The sequence below is a fragment of the Hemicordylus capensis genome, chromosome 4 (assembly GCF_027244095.1).
Source record: "Hemicordylus capensis ecotype Gifberg chromosome 4, rHemCap1.1.pri, whole genome shotgun sequence".
Classification (NCBI taxonomy): domain Eukaryota; kingdom Metazoa; phylum Chordata; class Lepidosauria; order Squamata; family Cordylidae; genus Hemicordylus; species Hemicordylus capensis.
In genome coordinates, this window is record NC_069660.1 from 6,053,665 (window position 1) to 6,080,734 (window position 27,070).

A 27,070-nucleotide genomic window follows, 5' to 3' on the forward strand; every position below is an offset into this window, starting at 1 on the left:
TATATTTAGACCTTTTTTCCCCCCAGGGATATGGAGAATGTCAGTTGTTGCCAACTATTTGTGGAAAATGAAACACTGAGCACTAGAATTAGTGAACAGACGAGATGACTCGATAAATGCAGAGAGATCTGCTGTTGTTTTGCTCACTGGAAGGAACAATATTCTTCGGTCGTGCAGAGATAAAGTTTGAAAAGAGACGTCCCAGGTCAGTAGCAATCAAATGAAAATTTATTAGTTGCTGTAGTAAGTGGTGGCTGTAAAAAAGCAAGTGCAGGATTCTTTTGATTCTCTCTTTCTGGTTGCTCTTGCCCCCTGCCAAGACACACCGCGTTTGTCCTATGGAATGCGGCGGAGTAAATTGAAGTGATTAAATTTCCCCTTTCTGAAATAAAGTCTCGAGGAGAGACCGGCATTTGTGTCTGACTAATCCAGAAAGTCTGTCAGGGATTTCACGGGGGGCTACGGAGACTGGGGGCAAGGGTGAAAGAGCAGCTTGTCGGCAGAGAGACAGTTAATTCCCTGACTCCACCCCAGCCATTGGGAAGGTTTTACATTGAACCTGGTTTCCCAACCATGGCAGAAGTTCAGCCTGAGCAGTGCAATGCAGCCCAGCACTTCCCAGCAGAGGTGAAGGCTGATGCTTTCTGGAGTGGCAAACTTGCTTCAGTTGGTTTCCTTGACGTGGGATCTTCTCGTATTGCGCATGGGACAGGTGAGGAGGGGGACCTCAGCTTATAAGAGTCTTCCGGACCTGCCCGTCCTGCTTCTTTGGTACCATGACTCTGATGACAGACTGAATGCCTGCCTTCTCCTGTGAGGCATGCTCCATGCCACCACAGAGCCTGTATTTCGTGACCACTTCATGCCAAGATCCCACTCCTGGGGGATGCTGTGAACATCTTTTCTTTTCTTGTTGTTGTTGTTGCTGCTGCTGCTGCAAGAGCTGCTTTCTCTCCTTTGCTCAGTCTGCATTTGGCAGAACGTCACTCTCTTGGATGATCTGATTCTTTCCTTGCCCCAATTTACTCCTGGCCAGATGCAGGGGATACTTGTTCTGTTGCTGTTATTCATAAACTCCATGGAAATGCTCACACAAGCCAGAAGGAAGAAACAAGGTATGGGTCGCGCTCGGTCGTTTTGCCTTGATAGCTGCAAAGGCTCCAATGGATTCGCACCACTGCCTTTGAGGTGGTGAGTCCTACTTGAGCCTTTGCTCTTTTCCCAGCACATGTGTTGGGTTGAATGGGTCTTGTGAATCCTGGGGTGGGGGTCTGTATTACCACTCATCACACTCTGGTTCAGAAAACTCCAGAAAGTGTTTTCAGGACATGTTGAGTTTTGTCTGGGTCAGGGGTTGCATGCACAGCTTTGGGTAGACCCAGCTGGACCTGAATTCAGGACATAAATACACACCGACTGAAAGGCCAGCCGAGATGCAAATGCCTGTAGTTATCCCTTGCCGCTTTGCCACCTTTGGGGCTCTTCATTTGGTCATTTCAATCTCAGTCTTCATTGATACTGTCCCTGACCAGTAGAAGTAGAAGACACTTAACAGTATTTTGCTCGGTCATCAGAAACGCTGGTCAACACACAGTTCTGGAGAAGATTTAAAGGGCAGGAGGGATCCTGGGCTACTCACAGAGATGTCAGAAGCATCTTCTCTTCCTGCGATATTCTGTACACTCATTAGTCCTGGCCCCTCTTTGTCCTCTTTTTGTCTTTGGTCAAACAGGTTTTGGGGATTTCTTGAGGATTTCAAAAACCCCGAGAACTTGTCTATGGAAATGATAGTGGGCTGGGTGGGCACGATCCTCCGTCTCTAGTCAGAAAGAGCTGATGGGAACATGAGCATCAAAGCTCTCCCTCCGCTAGCTCCAGAGCCCCGAAAGTCATGGGACCAGAACCTGACTCTCAGTCCCAGCCCTGCACAGCTCCAGCTGAAGCATTCTCAAGACTGATTCAGTCCTCGCACTGGTGCTGCGAAAGAATTGTCCCATTTTATTTGTTTGTTTACTTATTCATTTGACCTGTTTATATGGCACCCCAAACCTGTGTCTCTGGGCAATATACAACATTTTCACTTTGTCGCCAAAAAACTCAATTGTGTTAATATGATCCTCCCAAGTTCATGAGTATTTGTGTGTGTGTGTGTGTGTGTGTGCGTGTGTGTGCACGCACGCGCATAACTTATGGCATTCAGTGCTGCAAGATGTGGTTATCACTATTAGCATAGATAATGCTATGCACATTATGCATGTACATAAATGTATATATCATTGTTTGGTAACAATATGGACATTGCAGCAGGTGAGAACGATGAGCAAAAAGGTGCTGTGAAGAATAACCAAGACGATTAAGAGGTTGGGAGGATCTTCTCTACAAGCAAAAGGCTAATCTATGTTATGGGTTTTTTTAGTTTGGAACAGGGACTCCCACTTTGCGTCCTCAGATGTTGTTAGACTACAACTCCCATCATGGCCTTTGGCCACTGTGGCTGGGAATGATGAGAGTTGTAGTCCAACAACATCTGGGGACCCAAGATTGGAACTCCCTGCCTTAGAAAAAGGACAACTTACTTTCTCCTGATACAGGACCTGATAGCGGTTTGTAAAATTATGGCTGATGTGAACAAAACAAATGGAATTTCTTCTCCCTGTATTTATTCTACTAGATCTTATGAAAATGTATGGTAGGGGGTTCAGGGCAGATTTTAAAAAATGCTTCACAGAGCACGTAATTAACTTATGGCATTCAGTGCTGCAAGATGTGGTTATCACTATTAGCATAGATAACTTTATTATTATTTATTATATTAAAAATATTCACATCCCACCCCTCCAGTACAATATTGCTCGGGGTGGCTCACAACAGTAAAAGTAATATAAAGTTTAAAACAACAAAACAAATAAAACACAGCATGAAATGAATCCAATTAAAACAAACTCATTACAAACCTTTTTTAAAAAGACCATCAATTTATCATTAAAAGATTTTAAAAGCCTCTCTAAACAGATGGGTTTTTAGATTTTTTTTTTTTTAAACAAACCTAAGGGAAGGAGATTGGCAAACAACCTCTGGTTGGGCATTCCATAGCCAGGGGGCCACAACTGAGAATGCCCTGTCTCTGTGAAACTGTGAAACATCCCTTGGCAGCTGTGAAAAAAGGCCAATTCCATGCTAGGGATCATTAAGAAGGGGACTGAAAAGAAAACTGCTAATATTATAACGCCCTTATACAAAAACTATGGTGTGGCCACACCTGGAGTACTGCATACAATTCTGGTCACCACATCTAAAAAAGGACATTGTAGAACTGGAAAAGGTGCAGAAGAGGGCAACCAAGATGAACAGGGGCCTAGAGCACCTTCCTTATGAGGCAAGACTACAACACCTGGGGCTATTTAGTTTAGAAAAAAGACGACTGCAGGAAGACATGATAGAGGTCTATAAAATCATGCATGGTGTGGAGAAAGTGGACAGAGAGAAATTCTTCTCCCTCTCACATAACACTAGAACCAGGGGTCATCCTATGAAATTGATCGCCGGGAAATCTAGGACCAACAAGTACTTTTTCACACAATGCATCATCAACTTGTGGAATTCTCTTCCACGTGATGTGGTGACAGCCAACAACCTGGATGGCTTTATGAGGGGTTTGGATCACTTCATGTAGGAGAGGTCTATCAAGGGCTACTAGTCGGAGGGCTACAGACCACCTCCAGCCTCAGAGGCAGGATGCCTCTGAGTACCAGCTGCAGGAGAGAAGGCATGCCCTCAACTCCTGCCTGTAAGCTCCCAGCGGCATCTGGTGGGCCACTGTGTGAAACAGGATGCTGGACTAGATGGGCTTCCTTGGGCCTGATCCAGCAGGGCTGTTCTTATGTCCTTATGTTTTTGTCTCTGTCATCTGAATCTCTGTGAATGGCAGGGCTGCGAGCGAGGCACAAGATGATGAATGAAGAGCCCTGGCAGATTTGTTTGGGCAAATGCGGTTTAAGAGATATCCCAGCCCCAAGCTGTGTAGGGATTTAAAGGTCAAGACCAGCACTTTGAATTGGGTCTGGAAGCAAACTGGCAACCAGTAAAGCTGCTGCAGGATATGCATGATCCTTGAGGAGCAACTAGCACCCACAAGCATCCTTGCAGCAGCATTCTGGACCAGCTGAAGCTTCCAAACTGTCTTCAAGGGCAGCCTCACATAGAGCACATTGATTGCAGCAGTCCAATCTGGATGTTACCAGTGCATGAGTGACTGAGGTCAGGTCCAGCTTCTCCAAGTAGGGTCACAGCGGGCGTACCACCCGTAGCCGGTAAAAGGCGCTCCTGCACTTTGCTGCCACCTGTGTCTCCACAGGCAGCATCGAAGACCCAAGCTGTGAACTTGGTATTTCACAGGGCGTGTGACCCCATCAGGACCCCCCAGCACCACCATCTGAGCATGACCCTCCAGGTAGGAGCGGAACCATCATATAGCTATGCCTCCAAGTCCCAGCCCAGGCCTCTGAGAAGTCTAGGAGAACCAACAGGGTCACACTCCCCCCATCTATCTCCCAACATAGGTCATCCTCCAGAGCGACCAAGGCAGTTTTCATCCCATAACCAGGCCAGAAGCCAGACTGGAAAGGATCGAAGTAAACAGTTTCATCCTCCTTTAAGGCAGGATGAGGCAAATTTTGTACAGAACAAGTCTGCTAACCGTTATTTACCAGCCATGCCGACTAAATAGAACCTCCATGTTCAGAGGCAGCCTGCCTCTGCCTATCAGTTGCTGTTTCTTTTGAGCCCTGCTTCTGGCCTTCCCATTCCCAGAGGCATCTGGCTGCTTATTGTGGGATTATGGATGCTGTTCTTTTAGCTGTATCTTAGGCCTGACCCATTCAAGGCTCATTTATTTTCAGTTTTCATAGAACTACAATAGCATCTATCCTGAGTGGCAGATACGATACACCCTTCAAGGGTTTGCGTTTCTGCAGATGTACTTTAGTGTTAAAAACACCCCAACACCTGACCTAAGGTAATCTGGAGAGAAAGACTTGCCAAGGGCATCTGGATTGCAGGTTATTTCTCTCCACAGCCACTGCTTACTCACTGCAAGAGTGTGTGGAAGATCTGCTTCCAGCATGAAGAGAATGGAAATGAATGCAGTGTTGGAGCGGTGTGGGTGGGTGGGTGGGGTTAGGGGACGTTTTTATATTGAGTCTAACTGGATGAAACAGATGCAAAGCACTTTAGAAAAAGCACCTGGAGTAATTACTGTAGGGGGGGGGGAGAAAGGAAACCCAAAGACACATGGGCAGCCCTTTCCTGAGGCAAGGTGAGGCAGTACCTCAGGTGGCAGATTATTGAGGGTGGTGACATACTGCCCTTCCCCTCCCCCGGCCCTCAGCATCAGAGCATCTTTTGGACCACTTGGCCCCTTGCAGGCTTTGGAAGAAGCGCCTGTCCTCACACTCATTGCAAAGTTTGCAAGACCCATGAAGAACAATGCTGCCCAGAGAACAATTTGTTATGGGGCAGCTAACAAATGCAGTATCTTATTCATTATAATTATTTCTTGTTTACACAGTCAGACAGGTGTTATTGACTGGTTTGTTTTATCCAGACATCGAATCCTTCCCAAGGACCTGGGATGGCTGAATTTTATCATCAATACTGCTGGTTATTATAGATATCGTCACAAAAAATAGGCTGTTCCCAGAAAAGTTGTTTTTTGTAATTGGCTGGTGGTGATTTCTGTGGCCCCCTATGATGTTGAGGTGCTCTTCAGGGTGTTTTGGAATTGCTCCTAGGGTGCCAATTACCACTGGGATTATTTTGGTCTTTTACTGCCACAGCCTTTCAATTTCAATTTGTAGATCTTTGCATTATGTGATCTTTTCTATTTCTTTTTCTTCTATTCTGCTATCCCCTAGTATTGCTATGTCTATTACTTTGACTTGTTTTTATTTCTTCTTGAATACAGTTATATCTGGTGTGTTGTGTGGCAGATGTTTGTCTGTTTGTAGTCTGAAGTCCCATAATATTTTTACATCTTCATTTTCTTCAACTTTTTCAATTTTATGGTCCCACCAATTCTTGGCTACAGGTAGCTTGTATTTTTTGCAGATGTTCCAGTGTATCATCCCTGCTACTTTGTCATGCCTTTGTTTGTAGTCAGTCTGTGCGATCTTTTTACAACAGCTGATTAGGTGGTCCACGGTTTCATCTGCTTCTTTGCAAAGGCGGCACTTGCTGTTTGTTGTGGATTTTCCGACTTTTGCTCTTATTGCATTTGTTCTTAGTGCCTGATTCTTGTGCAGCCAGTATTAAACCCTCTGTTTCTTTCTTCAAGTTGCCATTCTTAAGCCATTGCCAGGTCTTGGTGATGTCTGATTTTCCACTTATATTGTGCAAATATTGACCATGCAGTGGCTTATTTTTCTGCTCGGTTCTTGACTTGTTCTTTCTTGTAGGCTGCCTACAACCATCCCAGTGGTTGTTGTTATTGTTGCTGCTGCTGCTGCTGCTGTTGTTGTTATTATTATTATTATTACATTTATATCCCGCTCTTCCTCCAAGGAGTCCAGAGCAGTGTACTACATACTTGAGTTTCTCTTTCACAACAACCCTGTGAAGTAGGTTAGGCTGAGAAAGAAGTGACTGGCCCAGAGACACCCAGCAAGTCTCATGAGTCTGAGTGGGGATTTGAACTCGGGTCTCCCCGGTCCTAGTTCAGCACTCTAACCACTACACCACAAGCCCGGCATGATAAGCTTCTGCCTAGTACCTCCCTGGAACCCCACCATTCCCCCAACACACACTATCTCCCCTGAGAGCCTATCTCTAACCCCATCCGTCCCCATCTGCCTCTCTGAGCTACCAGTTAGACAGTATAACTGCCCCTCTCTGCTCCACTCTCTGCCCCTCTCTGCTCCACTTGCCCTGGGCATGGTTTGTTTGTTTTAATGGATATCTATTTTGGAGGGCTGTCAAGCTGGCCCTCGCCTTGCCCGTTATTGCAGAGGGGCCCCTGTGGCATGGGCAGGGTGTGCTGCTTGTGGTGGAAAGAGCCGCATTCCTTGGATTGCCAAGGCGATGCAAGGACCAGGAGAGCTGGTCTTGTGGTAATCCACCTGCCGGCTTGCATGCAGAAGGTTCCAAGTCCCCTCCCTGGCAGCATCTCCAGGATAGGGCTGAGAGAGAGTCCTGCCTGCAACCTTGGAGAAGCCACTGCCAGTCTGTGAAGACAATACTGAGCTAGATGGACCTATGGTCTGACTCAGTATATGGCAGCTTCCTATGTTCCTATGAGGAGGAGAGCTGGCCTCGTGGTAGCAAGCAGGACTTGTCCCCTTTGCTAAGCAGGGTCCACCCTGGTTGCATATGAATGGGAGACTAGAAGTGTGAGCACTGCAAGAGATTCCCCTCAGGGGATAATGGGGCTGCTCTGGGAAGAGCATCTAGGTTCCAAGTTCCTTCCCTGGCATCTGCATGATAAGGCTGAGAGAGAGTCCTGCCTGCAGCCTTGGAGAAGCTGCTGCCAGTCTGTGAAGACAATACTGAGCCAGATGGACGAATGGTCTGACTCGGTATAAAGCAGCTTCCTATGTTTCTAAGCTCCCTTCAGCATTCTGACCTGTGTGTAACTCCAGCAGATGGTGTGGGGAGGTCAGGGAGCATCACCCAACTGTGTAGGGAATTCCCTTCCCTCCCCTGGCCATGCTGGGAACTCAAGGGAAGAGGCAGCTTCCATCTCCTGCCAGGCTGCTTCCTTGGCTTTGAACAGCCACTGAAGAAGCTAAAACTGGCGGAGGGTTTTGTGGGGCATCTGAGATGAAGTGTGGCTGCAGCAGCGCAGTGGTCCATCTGGCACTGCCATGGACGGGCCACTTTTGGCCATCCCTTGAGTTGCAACATGGAGCTTCACCATCAGCCTCTAAACCAGCTTCTGACTCCAGAGCCAAGGTGCTCACACGTCCAGAGTCTGGATCACATGCAGAACAGAGGTTCTCCCATGATCTCACTGATCTCCCGGTTCCCCTCCTGTAACAAGCAGGGTGCCAGCAGATGGTGGTCCTAGTAGGGTGGACAACAGGGATGGGCTGACTACATCAGCCCACAGTACCTGTGAAGAGGCTGGAGCAAGAAAAAGACATGGAGTGCACCCAGGGATGTCAAGAACGCAGCCTTTCCTTTCCAGTCGATGTGCCGGAGCGAAGGGCACCTGGCATAAAGTGACACGCATCAGACTCTGAGGTCATTCTCATGACCTGCCCTGCCCGGGTCGAGCTGGTGGTGAGAACCACTGGTGTCACTCCTGATCCTGGAGCTCCTCCGTTGGGTAGCCCAGGTTTGGAACCCGGGAATGGACCTTGCCTTCCTGTGCTGAATCATATGTATAAGTAAAGGGGAATCTTGGGCAACCTGGCAGTCTTCTGGTCAGCAGGAGTTTCTGCCGGACCTTTCCCAGGGGGGTGGGGTTGTCAAAGCCAACAATCCAATAGTCCCCTGCGCTCTGGGAGTATGGAGTCCAGTGGGAACTGGCTCAAACCAGGGGGTGCAACTCTCCCTGCTCGCCCCCTGCTCTGGACACCCGTGATAATCAGCCCCCTCAGGGTTGTCCTTCGGGCATGGCAAGCAGGGTGATTGCCCCTGGCCCTTCTCTTTGAACCCCCATTCAAATTAACTGGAAGGGGCCCCCACACTGGCTGATTGGACCCAGGGCCTGCCCCCTGCCAGGGCTCTCTAGGGACAGCCCTGAGTCCCCTGCTCCGTCAAGTTGGAAACCCTTTCTATCATGCATGGGTGCCAGCTGGCAGCTGGTACAGGCCAGTGTGTGTGTGTGTGTGTGGGGGGGTGTCAGCAGGTGGGTGAGCCTGGCTGTAGCCTTGCCTTGCCGCCTGGCTCCCTTTAGTACTCTGCTGCTGCCTAGATGAATGGCAGCCATACCCCATGGCACAGGGACGTGGAGCTGGGTTCTTGGGCTCCCTAGAACAGCAGTTACCAGCCTTGGGTTCCCAGTATCACCCCTATCACCCCCAGCCACAATGGCCTTCTGCCAAAGTGTTCCTGAGAGAGGCTGTCCCCTTTGCTAAGCAGGTTTTGCCTTGGTTTTTAGTTGGATGGGTGACCACATGTGAGTACTGTCTGCTGTAAGACATATGTGCATCACTCTCCTTAGGAGTTGTGGCCATAGCTCAGAGGTACAGCACCTCCTTGCATGCAGAAGGTCCCGGGTTCAATTCCTGGTGGCATCTCCAGGTAGCGCTGGGAGAGCCACTGCCAGTCAGTGTAGACAATACTACGCTCGATGGACCAAGGGTCTGACTCCGTATATGGCAGCTTTCTATGTTCCTAAATAATGGAGCCCGCTCTCCATAAGAAGGGAAATAAATGGTAAGCAGAGGGGAAAACACAAAGCCATGTGTCTGAGTCTGATGTTGGAGAACTGGACAGATCTGATGGATTTTATAGAAACCGGATGGATTTTATGCTGTCTTGAAGATTTGAGCAATACTTGGCATTCAGCATATGGAAAAACGATACAGCTCATTAAAGTTTAGGCGCTGTCATGTACTGTGCTGTGCAGTGAGCAGGAAGGGCTCTGGCTAACTAGCTGCTGCGGTTAATCTTGTCCAGGACAACCTCATTCCTCTGAATGACAATGTCTGGTCCAGGAGCAGCGTCTGCTTGCCAGCGAGGCTCTGCCCTGAGCCCTGCTACTGCTGCCGCTTCCAAGGGAACAAGAAGGCCACATCTCCAGGTGAAAATGGCCCTCCTGCAAAAGAGGGAGGATTTCCTCTTCCAATCCTGCCAACCCCCAGATAGCTTTTACAGACAAAGACGCAGAAAGTTCAAATGATTATTAACAGTAGTAATAATCTATATTGCACTTTTGAGTAGTGCCAGACCAGAAAAATAAAGGAATGGAAAATGAAATAAACTTCTAGACACCTCTTTTCTTCAGGTGGACTTAGCCATTTGCACTGGTTTTGTGGTTCCCCAGATCTTTTGTCCCCCAAATTAGGTAACTGGCATGAAAGCAATCTGGGCACTTCAGTGCAATGCACTGACACCAGAGCCCCCTTCAGACATTATGTGGTATGTGCATACAGTAGAAGTGTCTGTACTGTTCAGGTTTCTGTGTGAATGACATTCATTTTCAAGGAGAACCAGGGTAAAGGCCTCCTCAAATGCAAAGTGTATTACTGTAAACGTGTTGAACGTCATGTCTGAATCTGTACATTCATACAGATCTGTATGTGTGAACACTGTGCACTGCTTGTATGTGTGTTAAACTTAGTGTGTGAACAGGGCTTTGGTGATGCCACACATGGCTATTCATGGCACCAGCTGTGGTGGGGTAATTTGGTTTCCACCGCCTGCACATGTCAGACTAACAGGGAGTGGCACAAACACCACGAACACACCTTTGTATGCCTTTCTATCACATGCACACTGCGGATCATAACAGGGTTAGGGTTCTCTAGGTTCTCATCCTTGAGACGTTTGGAGAATGACAGTGTTGCTTGTAGGATTCTTGCTGGGAGACAAACATGCTGTTGGGATGCAGAGCCCATCACATTGCATCCATCCCCGAAGCAGCCCTTGGAAATGGCTCCCTAATTCTACGATCGCGCAAGTGCGCAGCTGAGACTTATAGGCAGGAACTTGTGAAACACACCTGTAGCATTCTGCACAGTAATCTTTTGCAGTCTGTTTGTTTGGACATTTGTCCCAGGGGGATCCTGTGTGTGTGGGAGGAGTCAGAAAGGAAAAGGGAGGGGAAGGAGAAGGAGAAAATGGAGTTGTTGCTGAAGGAACCTTTAGTTAATGTATCTGACATATTTTTATACTGCCCAAAATGTATGTCTCTGGATGGTTTACAACAGAAAACAAAACATTAAAATGTTAATTAAAACAGAGAAATGACAACAGAGAAATTAAGACATTGGCTAAAATAAATGACAACAAAAAGTTAAAACATTACAACAATTTAAAACCTTAAAACAATATTTTTAAACAATATTAAAACTATTAAAATGGTATTTAATTATAAGCCTGGGTGAACAAATATGTCTTTAAAGATTTTTTTTTTTTAAATTGTCAGAGATGGGGAGGCTCTAATTTCAGCAGGGAGTGCATTCCAAAGCATTGACATAAATTAATCATAATATAAAAAAGTTAATCTACATAAGATTTCCTTATAGACATGGGGGAAGCAGCTATAAAACAATCCTCGGTGAACAGACACAGGAATTTGGGTTGCAATCTAGATTTCCTCTATCCAGCATTCAGGAAATTCACACTGAATGAGGTCTTCTCAGGTTCAAATCACTGAATTTCATGAATGGAAGCTGGGTCCTTCTGAGTGAGTTGGACCAAGCAGGCTCCAGGAGATGAAGCCAGACATGCAACCATTGGCACTGGCAACAGCTCCAGACACAAATACTTTAAGTAAAGCTCTGATGTCTTGGATTCCAGCTGAGTCTTTGTCGGGATGCAAGAAGAGACGGGCAGGCAAACGTCAGGGATGGAGACAAGCACATCAAGCAGAGGAGTCTTCGGCTTGGCTCTGCCCAGCTCCGGTTGTAAACCAAACACACCTGCTGGCAAGAGCAGGCCTATTGTGAAGCAGCAGGCTGTTCTCTCCCAGGCCTTTCTGCCCACAGTACCTGTGAAGAGGCTGGACTAAGAAAAAGATATGGAATGCACCTAGAGATGTCAAGAATGCAGCCTTTCCTTTCCAGTCGATGTGCCAGAGCGAAGGGCACCTGGCATAAAGTAACACTCATCAGACTACCGTATGAGGTCATTCTCATGACCCACCCTACCTGGGTAGGGCAGTGCTAGCCTGGGTCGAGCTGGTGGTGAGAACCACTGGAGTCACTCCTGATCCTGGAGCTCCTCCGTCGGGTAGCCCAGGTTTGGAACCCGGGCTAAAAGTGAGGTATGAAGATGCAAGTGCACCTCCTACCTGGCCGCCTGGTCATGTGGGCGAGTGGGCTGCTGCCAGAAGCTCCTTTTGGACTGCCAGCAGCCATATTGCCCATAGAGGCCAGGGGAAGGAGCGTCCCAGCAGCTGGGAGGTATTGCAATGCTCTGCACATACCTCACACAGTAAATAGTGGAGGCTGGGCCTCCTTCCCCTGGCCTTTGGATTGGTGCGCTGCTCGCTGCAGTACTGATCATGTGGGTGCATGAGTGATGGTGCCCGGAGCTGCAAGGATTGTGTGGGGGGGGGAGGTCGGTGGGATCCTGCCTTCTCCCCAGCTCTACCCAACCCCAGCCTAAGAGGTCGTATGAACAACCGTATTCTGTGCAGAACGCCAGATCTTCCTGAAGCGAGCTTACTGTGTATCTAGCCCTATTCAGACACTGGCCTGGTTCAAACAATCATTCAAATGTGGGTTACCAATGTGTGCATGTGTGAACCCATGCCAAGGTAGCTTATGGCCCAAGATGAATATGAGATTCCCATCTTGGTGTGGGTACACACAATCACACTAACGTTGCTAACAGACCTAGGGGTTGTTCACATGACTTCACACTGCCGTTTGGGAAGTCTGTGGGGGAGGCAGGAGCTTGCCTGCCATCCTCAACAGACAAGAGTTATCCACTTTGCTTTCACCACACTGCACGCCCACATGAGCAGCGGCTCAGCAAAAGCTGGTAAAAGCTCAGCAAAAGAGGACTTCCTCTTCCCAATCCCAGAGTACCCTGCACCCGCCATTAGAGCAGCTGCCATGCTCGACGTGGTCCCTCCTTCCCCTGGCTTGGTGCTGGAAATCTATCTATCTATCTATCTATCTATCTATCTATCTATCTATCTATCTATCTATCTATCTATCTATCTATCTAACTTCTATACTGCCCAAACTTTCATCTCTGGGACAGGGGGAAGCCTATTTATCTGGGGGCGAATGTGCACACAATCACCTACCGAGGTAGAACAAACCACAGGTAAAACCGTCTCGGTAAAACCCTGGGTAAAAAAAACGGGGGCTGCCACGTTCTGGAGCAGCCAGGAGCAGAGGGCTCTTGGTGCTCCAGATGACTCAAGATGCCTGGGTTACCCCAAGCAGCTCGGTTGGATCAGCATCCTACAGGTGCTGGTCCAACAGAGGTATTTTAGAGGCCAGTTAGTTGATTTTCTCAGTACTTTTAGAATGATCAGCAGACAGCTCGTGTCGTGTGAATAGACTTCCCGATTTGAATGATTGTGTGAGCCAGGCCATTATGTTGCATGTGTGTGCAGGTGTCTGAGCATATGTACATGTTCTTATGTGAATTATTGTACAGGTGTGCATCTTAAAAGTGAACCTAGGTATGGGCCCTTAGGCCCATACTGGTGGGTACAGTTGGGAAGTACAGATAGGAAGTGTACAACCGTGCGTGTGTTGAACATAAGGTCTGATTACCTGTATGTGCATACTGATCTGTATGTGTGTGCACTCTGCACAGTGTGTGGAACATAATGCATGCATAGGGCTTGTGTGCAACACCTGCGGAATGTCTTACTCTCTAGAGCCTGCTTATTATGGTCAATGTTGAGGGCAGGGGTGTAGTTATAATTGAGTGGATGGGTTCAAAGAACCCGGGGCCCCCAGCTCCTGAGGGCCCCCCAGATCCACACCTCCCTCTTTTCTTCATTATCTCCCTCACTCCAAGGGGCCACCGGGGAGAGGGACGGACACGGGCCCCCTCACCCCCAGCTACATCACTGATTGAGGTGTAAGTTCAAAATAGTATTTGTTGATTTGTAGCTTGCTTCTTCCCAAGTTCTCGCAGTGGAGAGAAAGAAAGAAAGAAAGAAAGAAAGAAAGAAAGAAAGAAAGAAAGAAAGAAAGAAAGGAAATAAATGAAGGAAGGAAGGAAGGAAGGAAGGAAGGAAGGAAGGAAGGAAGGAAGACTGTACCACATTCCCTGTCCCTTTTCCATCTTAATTCTATGTCCTAAGGGATCGTTCAAACTTCTTACAATCCTGCATAGACTTTGGTGGGTCTGCAGGAGTAGGAAGTGTGATAATTACTGGGCAAGGGGTGGGGGTGGAGCTCAGAGGCAAACTATTGAAGTTATGAGAGGTCCATCTTTCACTAAAAGCAGCCTCAGGTGGAGGGAAGGAGATTTTGACTGGGGCAACAGTGTCACTTAAAATATGACCTCTGTGAGGGGGAAAACATACAGGCATCCAATAGGCCTGCATGAAAAGAGGTCTTCTTTGATCCAGTATTCAGATTCAGTATTCAGATTCCGTATTTGGAGCATGTATTATTTGGTGATTCAAATCCTCCCAATTAGGATTTGGCGTTCTATCTCTCCATCTCTCTGTCTCTCTAACACCTGCTTTATGTATCTCTTGGCGGTGTACATAATCTAAAACACAACAATCTGAATCTGAAGTTTTGAAGTTTTGAATCTGAGCATTCGGTTGGTTCTCTGAATATTTGTCCATAGGATATCATGCCGAGAATCATTAAAATGCCTAATGCAGAATGGGATGAAACTTACAGATATGGTAGCCACTTAAATGTGCATGAGGCTTGAACAAATTTCTGTTAAATAGGTGCAGGGTTTTCCTAAAAAACAAACTCTAACATTTTTTTAGGGGAAAGCCCTAAAATTTGTGCTTTTTAAAATTATTATTATTATTATTACATTTATATCCCGTTCTTCCTCCAAGGAGCCCAGAGCGGTGTACTACATACTTGAGTTTCTCTTTCACAACAACCCTGTGAAGTAGGTTAGGCTGAGAGATGCGTAACTGGCCCAGAGTCACCCAGCTAGTTTCATGGCTGAATGGGGATTTGAACTCGGGTCTCCCCGGTCCTAGTCCAGCACTCTAACCACTACACCACACAACAGCTCAATGTGGAATAACATGGTATTCGTAAGCCCTTCTGAGGGCATTGTGCCTGAAAAAATTCATGCAAATAGGTGCAGGGGTTTTTCTGCAGGGCAAGTTTTTGAACGTTTTAAAAAGTGTTATAAGTGGCTTGCTTTCTGGTGGAATGAGAAGCAAATAGCAGGGAACCAAGAACCCCTTCTGAAGGAGCCTGCTGTATGTCAAGCAAAGAGGTGCAGGGAGGATTTCTGTCAAGTCGAACAAGAAGCTAAGCTATGACACACAGTAAAAACAGACCACTCCCCCCCCCCCCGCCACACCCCTCAATGCCTTCTAATTGCTACTGGCTGTATTTGGAGACATGTGTGTAGGAGGTACTTTGGTGGAGTGAGCAGAGCTTGATATATTCTTTCTACATCCCTCTGTCAAAGCACTGTGATTGGAAGGGGACAGAAAGTTGGAGCAAAGTCATTGGCCAACTTGAGAAAGCAGTTTCAATTGAGGATTCTTTCTCCCCCTTCAGTGGCTTCCATATATGGAAGACACCATATCCCCTCTCTTTGGTCAGTTTCGACAAGTTAAAATGTTTGCGATTGGAAATCAGTGAGGGAAATCTCTTCAGATCTCTTTGAATCGATTTGAACACATTGCTGATTTGGTTTGAAGAGATTTGGAGGTCTAGCCATTCAATTTGGATTTTGCAGTTCGATGCCCGATTCAGCCTGAATCTCAGCCGGATAGAATAGCAATCTGAAGTTTCGCACAGCGTTAGAAGCCATATTGCACCTGTCTCCCCCTTGAATGATTAAGTCAGCAAAATGGTGCAGGGAGAAGGGGCTAAAGCTCCTCACACCCAGCACTGCAGTCCTGACCCAAATCCTCCCCCATGCCTGCTATTAGTGCATGTAAAAGGTATGGGGAGATCTGTTCATGGATCCTGTCATTTGATGTTTGGCCTGTGGAGATATCATGAAGGAGCCAGCCTAGCCTGCTCGTTGACACGCTAAGTTGCATCCTGCAGTGATTTCGTCGTTGTGTGTGCATCAGGGGATGCAAAGATAGGTGGGCAGGTTGGTTACTGCCCAGTTGGGGGCATCAGGCAATTATCCAGCCCATGCCTCAAGGAGGAGGGCAAGACAAGGCAGAGTGAGGTGGCCAGGGACAGGGGAGAGGGGAACAGGAATGAGTCCCGCTTGTACGGGATGCTACTGGACTTGCATTTTTATTGTAAGCCAGCTCAAGATGCTGGAGGGGTGGGATAGAAATATTTGGAATGAGTGAATGGATGAATGAAGTGAAGCCTCTGTGTTCAGAGGCACCATGCCTCTGAATTCTAATTGCTAGGCCACAAACAGTGGAGGGAGGTCTATAGCTTGTAAACTTCATGGATGGATCTGGGTGGCCAGAGACGAAGGCCTAGGAACATAGGAAGCTCCATATACTGAGTCAGACTATTGGGCCATCTAGCTCAGTATTGTCTACACAGGCTGGCAGCAGCTTCTCCAAGGTTGCAGGCAGGGGTCTCTCTCAGCCCGATCTAGGAGATGCTGCCAGGGAGGGAACTTGGAACCTTCTGCTCTTCTCAGAGCGGCTCCATCCACAAAGGGGAATATCTTGCAGTGCTCACACATCAAGTCTCCCATTCATATGCAACCAGGGCAGACCCTGCTTAGCTATGGGAACAAGTCATGCTTGCTACCACAAGACCAGATCTCCTCTCCTAAATCCCATGAAACTGAAGGCAGGAAATTTAGGACCAACAAAAGGAAGTACTATTCCCCCACAGTGCATTCTTAATCTATGGAATTCTCTGCCACAGGATGGGATGGCTACTAGCTTGGATGGATTTAAAAGGGGCTTGGACAAATTCATAGAGGACAGGTCTATCAGTGGCTACTAGTATAGCGGCTATAGGCCACCTCCAGCCTCAGAGGCAAGATGCCTTAGAATACCAGTTGCAGGGGAGTAACAGCAGCGCATGCCCTCTTGCCTGTGGACTTCTCAGAGGCATTCCACCGTGTGAAAAAAGATGCTGGACTAGATAGGCCTTGGGCCTGATCCAGCAGGGCTGTTCTTATGTTCTTATGTGGCAGTTGCTAGTGTCTTTTTATTTACTTACTTACTTATTCAATTTATATACCACCAATCCTGAAGTGGCTCAGGACAGTTTACATGGAAATCAAAAACATGTAATAAAACAATTAAAATCAAGAAACATTTAAACCAGATTAAATGTCATTATAATTAAGGTTTAAACGAGATATCATTAAAAGCCAGGCTGGAGAAATGAGTCTTTAAGGCTCTCATGAAGGCCTCCAAGAAGACACTCCTCTTTTGTCCATGGGGAGCATGTTGCACAACCTGGGGCGACAACTGAAAAGGCCCAATTCCAGGTTGCCACCAGAAGATCCCTCCTGGTGATCTTAACGAATGGTGGGGATCTTGTAGAGAAAGGCACTCTCTCAGGTAACCTGGACCTAAGCCATTTAGTGCTTCAAGGTAATAACTAGCACTCTGTGCTTTGCCTGGAAGCGTATCAGCAGCCAATGTAACTGTTTAAGAACAGGCATAATGCTATCTGTCCGGAATACTCCCAAGACCAATCTGGCTGCCACATTTTGAACTAACTAACGTTTCCAAAAAAAGGCAACCTTACATAGAGCACATTGCTGTAGTCCAACCTGGAAGTTACCAGCTGGTGCACCACTGTTTTCACGTCATTCTCTCAAGGAATGGGCAGAGTGTAACCCCATCCAGAATAGGAAACTAACCTATCTTGCAGATTACGACCCCCATCAATAAGCACCTCTGCCTTATTTGGATTCAGCTTCAGTTTATTATCCCTCATCCAGTCCATTACTGCCTGTAGGCAGGCATTTAAGGGGCTAATGCTGTTTCCTGATATCGATGGCAAGGAAAAATAGATTTGGGTGTCATCAGCATATTGATAACACACAGCACCAAATCCCCTGATGACCTCACCCAGTGGTTTCATGTAGATATTAAAAAGCATTGGTGACAGAATGGAGCCTTGAGGGACTCCTTATAATAGCTCCCGTTTTGAAGAGGAAATGTCACCAAGCTCCACCATCTGGAATCTGCCTGAGAGATAGAAAGAAACTCAAACTGAAAGAGAAACTCAAGTATGTAGTACACCGCTCTGGGCTCCTTGGAGGAAGAGCGGGATATAAATGTAATAATAATAATAATAATAATAATAATAATAATAATAATAATAATAATAAGATGATGATAGAAGTGGAACCACTGCAAAACAGTGCCTCCTATCCCCATTTCCCCCGGGCGACCCAGAAGGATACCATGGTCGATGGTATCGAATGCCGCCGAGAGATCCAAAAGAACCAGCAGAGTCACACTCCCTCTGTCGATTCCCCAGTAAAGGTCACCCACCAGGCCGACCAAGGCAGACTCAACCCCATAGCCTGCTCTAAAGGCAGTTTGAAATGGGTCTAGATAATCAGTTTCCTCCAAGACTGCTTGGAGCTGGTCAGCCACCACCCTCTTGATCATCTTACCCCACCATGGGAGGCTGGAGACTTTTTAGATTGTGAGCCCATCCTTTGGGGACAGGCTACTTTTATTTAATTATTCTCTTTAAAATGTAAAGCAGCTTGAGAACCTTTTGGTTGAAAAGGTTAAATAGTGGCTGACATGATGCCATTACGGAGCTGGTGTATACCCTGGCCACACTGCTGCAGGTTCCGAAGGGAGTGAGAACACAGGCCAGTTGAGCAAGCAGCATCCCCCCAGTTCTGCCCATTCAGCTTTGCAGCAGACACTGCTGTGGGGATGTTGCTTGCATGGCCTACTTGCGTCCTTGCCTGCCTGCACTGTTGGTGGCAGAGGGAGTGCCAGCGGGCCCTAGAGTAGACGCCAGGGAGCCGCCGCTGGGGAGCTGCCAATACAGGTAAGGTGACCTCTACCTTGCCCACCTGCCCGTCCTTTCAACCCCTTTTTGGCATTAGGGATCCTCTTTGCTTGTAAATCCCTTACCGGATTTCACTTTACAAGCATCCTAACCTGGCTGAACTGGACCTCCGAACCTGTCCTGGTTTAGTTTGAATTCTGACTGGCCCCCTTTTGCAGAGGGCCGGTCCAGTTCGAGCTTGAACCGGTTGAACTGGGCCAGTACTGATCGAAACGGGCTCGATTCAAACCAGTTCTGCACACCCCTACACTGAATTATTTCCCCACCCTACTTAAGTCTGGCCTCATCGATACATGTAACTGCTCCCCACATGATCACTTTGGGATTGCAAGACACACAGTTTATCCAGGATTACACAGAGCAGGGGTTCTCAGTCTTGAGCCTCCAGCTGCTGTTGGATTTCAGCTCCCATCATCCCCAGTCACAATGGCCTTTGACATGCAAGAAGGTCATAAAAACCTAAGAACAGCCCTGCTGGATCAGGCCCAAGGAGGCCCATCTAGTCCAGCATCCTGTTTCACACAGTGGCCCACCAGATGCCGCTGGAAGCCTACAGGCAGGAGTTGAGGGCAGGCCCTCTCTCCTGCTGTTACTCCCCTGCAACTGGTACTCACAGGCATCCTGCCTTTGGGGCTGGAGGTGGCCTATAGCCCTCTGACTAGTAGCCATTGATAGACCTCTCCTCCATGAAGTGATCGAAACCCCTCTTAAAGCCATCCAGGTTGTTGGCTGTCACCACATCCTGTGGCAGAGAATTCCACAAATGGATTATGCATTGTGTGAAAAAGTACTTCCGTTTGTTGGTCCTAGATTTCCTGGCAATCAGTTTCCTGGGATGCCCCCTGGTTCTAGTATTATGGGAGAGGGAGAAAATTTTTCTCTCTCTCCACTTTCTCCATGCCATGCATGCAGCTGAGCAGATGCTCAAAGCTGCTCAGTCTCTTGCACTGGCATGACTCTGATTTACATTAATTGGTGGTGTGAAATGCCTTGCGGCTATTCTGATGTATCTGTACTTTTTTCTTTCTTTTTAAAAAGTCTGTCTTTTGAAATAGTGTGCTTGGTTTTAATTCTTTTAGCTTGAAAGGTGGGATAAAAATGTGCAGTTGATTAATTAATTAATTTCCAATTGTCCCAGCGGTCGATCTCTCTAGGGTGTTATTTACAGAGTCTGGCCTCCAGACTAACACTGCAATTGTGCTGCAAAGTTGCACACCTGCATGAAAACTGTTGGACTGCACCAAATCTCCAAGCTGTGCAAACGATCCCTGCAACATAAATGGATGGAGGAAGCGGTTTCCCAGCAGTGGGTGCATCACAGATTGTGCACCGTGTTGCACAAGCATGAGGCTGTTTGCACTAGCGCAACACTAGTCTGGCGTGCAAGCTCCCGACAAGCAGAACTAGCTCTCACAATATCTGCGCTCTTATGCAGCACATTTGTGCAAGCCAGTGGCGTAGGGAGGCCAGTGTCCCGGTTCAGCCGAGCAACTCTGTTTGCACCCAGACCCAAGGAGACACAGAGACATTGCTGTGGTGGAATCGGCCAATTTTATTGAGGCTTAGTTGTGTTATGTTTACAGGCAAATTAGCTGGGATTGGTTCCACCCCATACAGTGCGGTACCTAGCAGGCAGGCCACAGCCGTGGCCACCATCACCTAAATGACCGTGGCGTTAGCACCTTGGCTCTAGGCAGCTCCTCCACTCTAAAGCAGGGGTGCCCTTCTTTGCTGTCCTAAGGTCAGGTCTCGACTATCAAGCGCCACCCCTCCGATGCTGCACAGCCATAGGGAAGCGATGTCGCCTGCAGAGAGGAAGGAGTTACACAGCATCCCTGATCGGTCAAGCCTCAAGGGATCCGCCCCTCCTCTTTGATGTAAGAAAACTTACCTAAGGTGCCATTTACCCATTTACTTAGCTGCTGAGCCGCTCTGTTTTTCAGAAACTTAGCCAGCACTGGCTTCCCAGTCTGGCTGGGAACGCGTCTCCCTGCCTTTTAATATGGCGCTGGCTGGATTTTGCTCGCAAACGGGCCGTACTGCCCCATTTGTGAGAAAAACCACACACCCTGTGTCTGATGTCAGATGCAGGGGCGTGGCTGGGGTGCAAGGTGCAGCCCCTGAGCGCGGTGGCCCGGGTTCTTTGAACTCGTCCGCGCAAATGTGCTTCACCCCTGGTGCAAGCATTTCATTAGCTTGGATGTCAACTACTATTTGCACTATCATGATAGAGAGGAGACAGTCCTTCTACACATGACACAGATCTAAATTATGACATTTTTGCTGTCACAAAATGTTCCACAAGATGTGCTGATGGCCACTAGTTTCAATGGCTTTCAGGAGGGATTCAACAAGTTCATGAAGAGGTCAATAACGAGCCTGGATGGCTATGTGGAACATCTATGTTCAGAGGCAGTATGCCATTGAATACTGGGGTGTTGCTTTTGTGCCCTGCTTGTGAACTATCCAGAGGCATCTGGTTGGCCACTGTGGGAAACTAGATTGGTTTTGGGCCTTACCCAGCAAGGATGTTCTTTCTTATGTCCTTTTGCATTTAGTTCTGAAGCACCACAATTCTCCAGATAAAATGCATAGTCCAGACCATGACCACCTCTAGAAAGGGATACTCCATATGCTGTTTGGGTGTCTTCATAATAACAGGATTATTATCCCCCACTTTCTAAATATGCCCCCCACCCCCAAATCAGTGCAGTGATTCTGGAGGAGCAGTGGTTTTGGAGGAAAAACGCCTTGCCAGGCCACAGGAGAGAGGCTGACACTGCAACTGTGTTTTAAGTGAGCAAAATATCCACAAATTAAGGTTGGGACAGAAACGTGCAGTTAATTAATTAATTAATTTCCAATTTCCAGGACGACAAGAGAGAAAGCTCTGGGAGGCAAAGTAGACTGGCAATGATGTCATCTTGGACCACAATTTCATACTTGTCTCTGGTGGGGCAGGAGCAGCCGGGCCGTTGCCCAATTCTGTCGAAAACCTCCCGTGTCGGGACTTACCACTGAGTGACAGAAAGATTTTATTTGCATTTAGTCATCTGACTGTAGCACAACAATAGCAAAACAATGCAATAAAAACAAATGACAGAACACAAGTAAAGTAATGACCTCAGAGTGAGTGTGCAGCTACCAGATTCCTAATGGTTTTTTCTCCTCCAAAGTAAGGGTTGCCTTTAAAGGGGCTGAATGTGAGACTGAGACCACCCCCACCCACTACCGCTTCCCATCAAAATGGTAAATGTGGCTTAGTGTAAATAAGTGTAATGCGAAGCACACTGGGCCAATTTTTTTAAAATTAAAAATTAAATCTGAACTTCACATGTGCACTGATGGGGTCTGGGCTGATCTGGGGCTGCAGCTGATGCTAGAGCATCTTATCTCAGCATTCATAAGGTTCCAGGTTCAATGTCTGCTGTCTCAAGGTGTGTGTGTGTGGGGGGGGGGGAGACAAACCTTTGCCTGAAACCCTGGAGAATGATTGCCGGATAGAGAACTGTTCTGATCACACCCAAGTGTTAAAATGGACTATATATGTTGTGGAAGATTCTTTGCAACATTTGCATGTACTTTGTTGCATTAGGTGGGTGTGTTATTTTTGCCCAGATATGTGTACCATATAAAACTGGGGTTGATTGATTGACTTCTTGAGCATCCCTATCCCAGTTCATCTAGTCGCGTTATGCGATTCATTCATTTGTTTATCTATCATGTGGCTCCTGTTGGGTTAGTGATGCCAGACAGAGAAGACAATGAGGTTGTCCACATATCCAGGAGGGCTCCAGGGCTCCACTGCCCACGTGCTTCCATGATGAGTGGTGCTGTGGCGAGCCGGGCAGTGACCGGGAGCGGGGAGGGAGACAGGCTGCACGAGCACCGTGGTGCATTGGGAAAGATCCCTTCTGTTGGGCTGCTCCTTCCCTCTGGACCTGTGATAAAGATGGTTGCCAGCAGCCCACGAGAAGCCTGGGCTTAGAATCGGGGTGACCCGAGGAGGAGTGGCAGGATTGGGAGTGATTCCAGGGCTTCTCACAACCAGCCCTACTTAGGCTAGCCCTCTCCTAACTGGGTAGGGCTGGTGGTGAGAACGTCCTTAAAACTGAGCTAGAGGGACCAATGGTCTGGTTCATGATAAGGCAGTTTCTCATGTCACTTGATGGTTGGATCAAGACTAATCAGGAAAGGAAACCTGGGTTTGTGGTGGATGGTTCAGAAATGTGCCTCAGTGCACAGCGGCTGAATGAAAGGCAAATGCCATGGCAGGGATAATGGATGTCTGTGGTGTGTCTGCAGTTGGAATACTGTGTCTGCAATTCAGATTTCCACATCTCAAATACGATATTATGAAGCTGGCAACCAAAATGATCGAGGGGCTGCAGCACTTTCCTTGTGATGTACGGTTACAGTGTTTGGAGCTTTTGCGTTTAGGAATAACGGTGCCTAAAAGAGAGACATGGTGTTGAGGGTTAAAAAATTATGCATGGTGTGGAGAGAGTGGAGAGAGAGCAGCTTTTCTTCCTCTCCCACAACACTGGACTGGAGCCAGGGGTCATCGCCAGGGGCAGACCTAGGTAATTTGGGTGCCTGGACCACCCATCCGCGAGGCCCCCCTACTTGTACAAGGCTCCGTGTTTTTTTAATTACTACTGCAGCCGAGGGGTGGCTGTGGGGTGGGGAGGGGGGAGGCAGTCCTCCCCTCTCCCCCCCAGCAGCAACGGCAGGGGCTGGAACAACTCTGGGCCCATCTGTTCGGGCCAGAGTCTTTTGCCAACTGCAAGGCGTGCCTGCGCAGTTGAGATTGCCGCAAGCCCATGACATCACCGGCTTGAGACGATCTCTCAACTGTGCAGGCGCACCTCACAGTTGGAAAAAGACACTGGCCCATACAGACGGGCTGAGCATCACTCCGGCCCCCACTGCCCCTGCTGGGGGAGGGGGGAGAAAGGAGAAAGACACTATAACAACAATAATAACAACACTGAGGTTTGGTGGGGCAGGTGCGGGGTGGCCCCGGCCCCTGGGACCCCCGCCCAGACCTTGGAGGACCAGACTGGGTTCCCAAGTTCCGGGGCTTAGAGTGTCTCTGGCCATCACATGAAACTGATTGCCAAGAAATTTAGGATCCGCATAAGGAAGTACTTTCTCACACAGTGCATAATTGATCTATGGAATTCTCTGCCACGGGATGTGCTGGTGGCCACCAGGTTAAGTTAGAGGGCTTTAACAGGAGATTAGACAAACGCATGGAAGAGAAGTCTGTCAATGGCTATATGCTGCCTCTAGGTTCAGAGGAAGGATGCCCTTGAATAAGGGTTTGTTGGCATCGACTCTTACCACCAATAACTCATGTTGACCACTTGGGCCATTAGGAGCAGAGGTGAAGTGTACAGGATTGCCCACTTGTTATCTCTGTAGTCTTGTATCTCTGCTCTTAGTCTCTTGCTATTGTTATACTGACACTCTTAGGACACTCCCTTCTCTCTGTTCTTCCTTCTTCTTCCTTGCATCATGAGATAGCTAGTAGGTAGGGGTGTTCCCCGAACCGAAACTTTAAGGATGGGGGAGGGTGCACTTACCCCTCTCTCCGCTCCCCCCTCCCAGTGCTCTGTTTTTTAAGGCTCCTTCGGGGCGGCAGAGTAAGTCCGGGCAAGGAGGAGACGGGGCAGCAGGGAGGTATGCTGCTGCCCCAAAGGAGCCTTAAAAAATGGAGTGCCAGTGGGTGGGGGAGTGGAGGGAGGGGTAAGTGTGCCCTCCACCCCCCTTATAACTTACCCCTGCTAACTGGGCAAAGAGGCACCTTTTACTGTGGTGATTCTCTTTATTTAGCAGGGGGAGAGTAACTGGCCCTATCCACCCCCAGCACAGTACTTCCAGTGACTGTTGCTGGTGTGTGTCTTATGCTTCTTTTTAGAATGTGAGCCCTTTGGGGACAGGGAGCCATCTTATTTGTTTTATTTCTCTTTGTAAACCGCCCTGAGCCATTTTTGGAAGGGCGGTATAGAAATTGAATTATTATTATTATTATTATTATTATTATTATTATTATTATTATTAATAAAGTGCAACGCCCGCATCTTTGAACTGGTCAAACAGCCGGTTGCTCGAACTGGTTCGGAGGCTGTTAAAAGGGCCTCCAAACAGGTTCGTGCATATCCCAACTAGAAGAGGTGTGTGAGTCATCTCGATTCGAATTGTTGTTCGAATCAAATCGGCCCAGTTTGGGTGGTCCGAGTTTGAACCAGCACAGCCCCCAAAGGGGGGTGCTGGTCCGAGTTCGGACCGGACGGGCCTTGTTCTGAACTGGTTCGGGGATATACTTGTAAAGGGGAAACCAGTAATCAGTAAAGGGGCAGGGGGCTTCCCTAAGTCATTTTAGGTTACTGAAATGGCCTCCACCCGTGAGCATAGGCCAGCACTGGGTTGGCCCTGGCTACTCTGGGGGAGGCCAGCAGAGGTGTGTGTGTGTGTGTGTGTGTGTGTGTAGCTGCCACCCCACTGCCCCACACAGCTGCCACTGCTATTTTTAAGTACTACAGACTCCCCTCTCACCTTTTCTAGGCTTAGGGAAGCCCCCTGACCCTTTACTGGTAAAGGGGAATCATCACTTGATTCCCTTTTACTAGTATACCCCCAAACTGGTCTGCGAATTGGTTTGAACCAGTCTGGAGACTGAACTGGACCAGGTCTGGTTTGACTGGAACTGAACCGACAAAACTGGTTTTGTGCACACTCCTAGTAACTAGCTCGTACAGGGTGCAGGCGTTCTATCTAACTTTGTAACTTCTTAAAATAAATCTTCACTGGTTTTAGCCCTTGAGCAATTGTTTCCAGATCTCCTCTGTGAGCTCTGCTCTCATCATACTGGATTTCTTTGCTAAATAAAGGGTGGACTCAAATTCTCCACTACCAATTGCAGAGGAGCACAGCAGGAGAGGGGGCATGCCTTCATATCTTGCCCGTGGGCTTCCCAGAGGCATCTGGTGGGTTGTTGTGGGAAAGGGGATGCTGAACTAGAAAGGCCTTGCTATCCAGCAAGGCTCTTCTATTTGTGAAATCTTTCCACCTGTATCAATTTGGCTATAGCAAACCAAGAAAAAGGGGATTTTTTTAAATCAGTACACAAGGTGATAAAGGCATCAACAAATACAGCAGAGGAAAAGGGGGCAGCGTCAAATGCCAACAAAGGAGAACATAAGAACAGCCCTGCTAGATCAGGCCCAAGGCCCATCTAGTCCAGCATCCTTTTTCACACAGTGGCCACTCGATGCCTCTGAGAATGCTCACAGGCAAGAGGTATGTGCATGCCCTCTCTCCTGCTGTTGCTCCCCTGCAACTGGTATTGAGAGGCATCTTACCTCTGGCTGGCCTATAGCCAGCGGACTAGTAGCCATTGATAGACCTGTCCTCCATGAATTGGCCTAAGCCTCTTTTAAAGGCCATCAAAACTAGTGGCCATCACCACATCCCGTGGCAGAGAATACCATAGAATAATTATGCGCTGTGCGAAAAAGTTTGTCTAATCTCCTGTTAAAGGACATGTTCCAAGAGACAGTGAGACAGCCTGTTGGGGCACTTTTGCTGCTTGCTAGACCGTGATTAATCCATCATATTCTCATGACCATCTTGGGGCCAATTTGCAATTTATTGTGGATATAAAAACCTTCTCACATGGAAGCTGTTTCCACTCGCAGCCTCCACACAATAGACGTAATTTTGGGCGGGGTATAAGCCACCCAGAGATGTAAGTTTGGGCGCGGTATAAACTAAACAAACAAACAAACAAACAAACAAACAAATACCAGTAATGTGTGCATAGCCCGCAAGGTGTATTTTATCTTGTGGTCCAGACCCCGCTGTCAGACCTGGCTGCTTGGTCCTGATATAGTTCCATTATTCCACATATATGGACTAGAGCCTTTGTTTGCTGGCTGGCTCTTAGCATCGTAGGCTGAAATCCGCCTAGCTGCCTAGATTCCAACCTAAGACCTTTTATACCTGAGAGATTCATGCACACTTTGCAGCTCTGGCAGCTGATTTTAAAGGGGAAAGCACCACTGATTCCTGTTGGAAGTCATGTATGGTTGCATTGTTGAATTGCCTGCTTGCTTCTCTGCTCGGATTTTCAATCTTAGCGGCCAAAGGAAGGATCTAAGAAAGAATGGGAGGAAGACTAGACTTGAACCAGGCATTCCCTACTGCTGAAGTAAAACCCTGGGAGATGCAGCCTGGAGCCCAGATGCAGCAGGCAGTTAGCAAATCAGTGGAGTCGGCCATAAATCCTTAAG

General features: G+C 47.8%; 1 protein-coding gene across 1 annotated transcript in view; it reads left to right on the top strand.

Moving 5' to 3' along the window:
* The first annotated feature begins 641 nt into the window (after nucleotides 1-641).
* The window catches only part of RSPO4 (R-spondin 4), a 51,865-nt gene continuing 25,436 nt past the window's right edge, over nucleotides 642-27,070 (top strand). Inside the window, exon 1 of the mRNA XM_053243139.1 lies at nucleotides 642-1,115. Within this exon, the coding sequence (XP_053099114.1) occupies nucleotides 1,037-1,115 (79 nt within the window). The 5' untranslated portion in view covers nucleotides 642-1,036. The remainder of the gene's footprint in view (nucleotides 1,116-27,070) is intronic.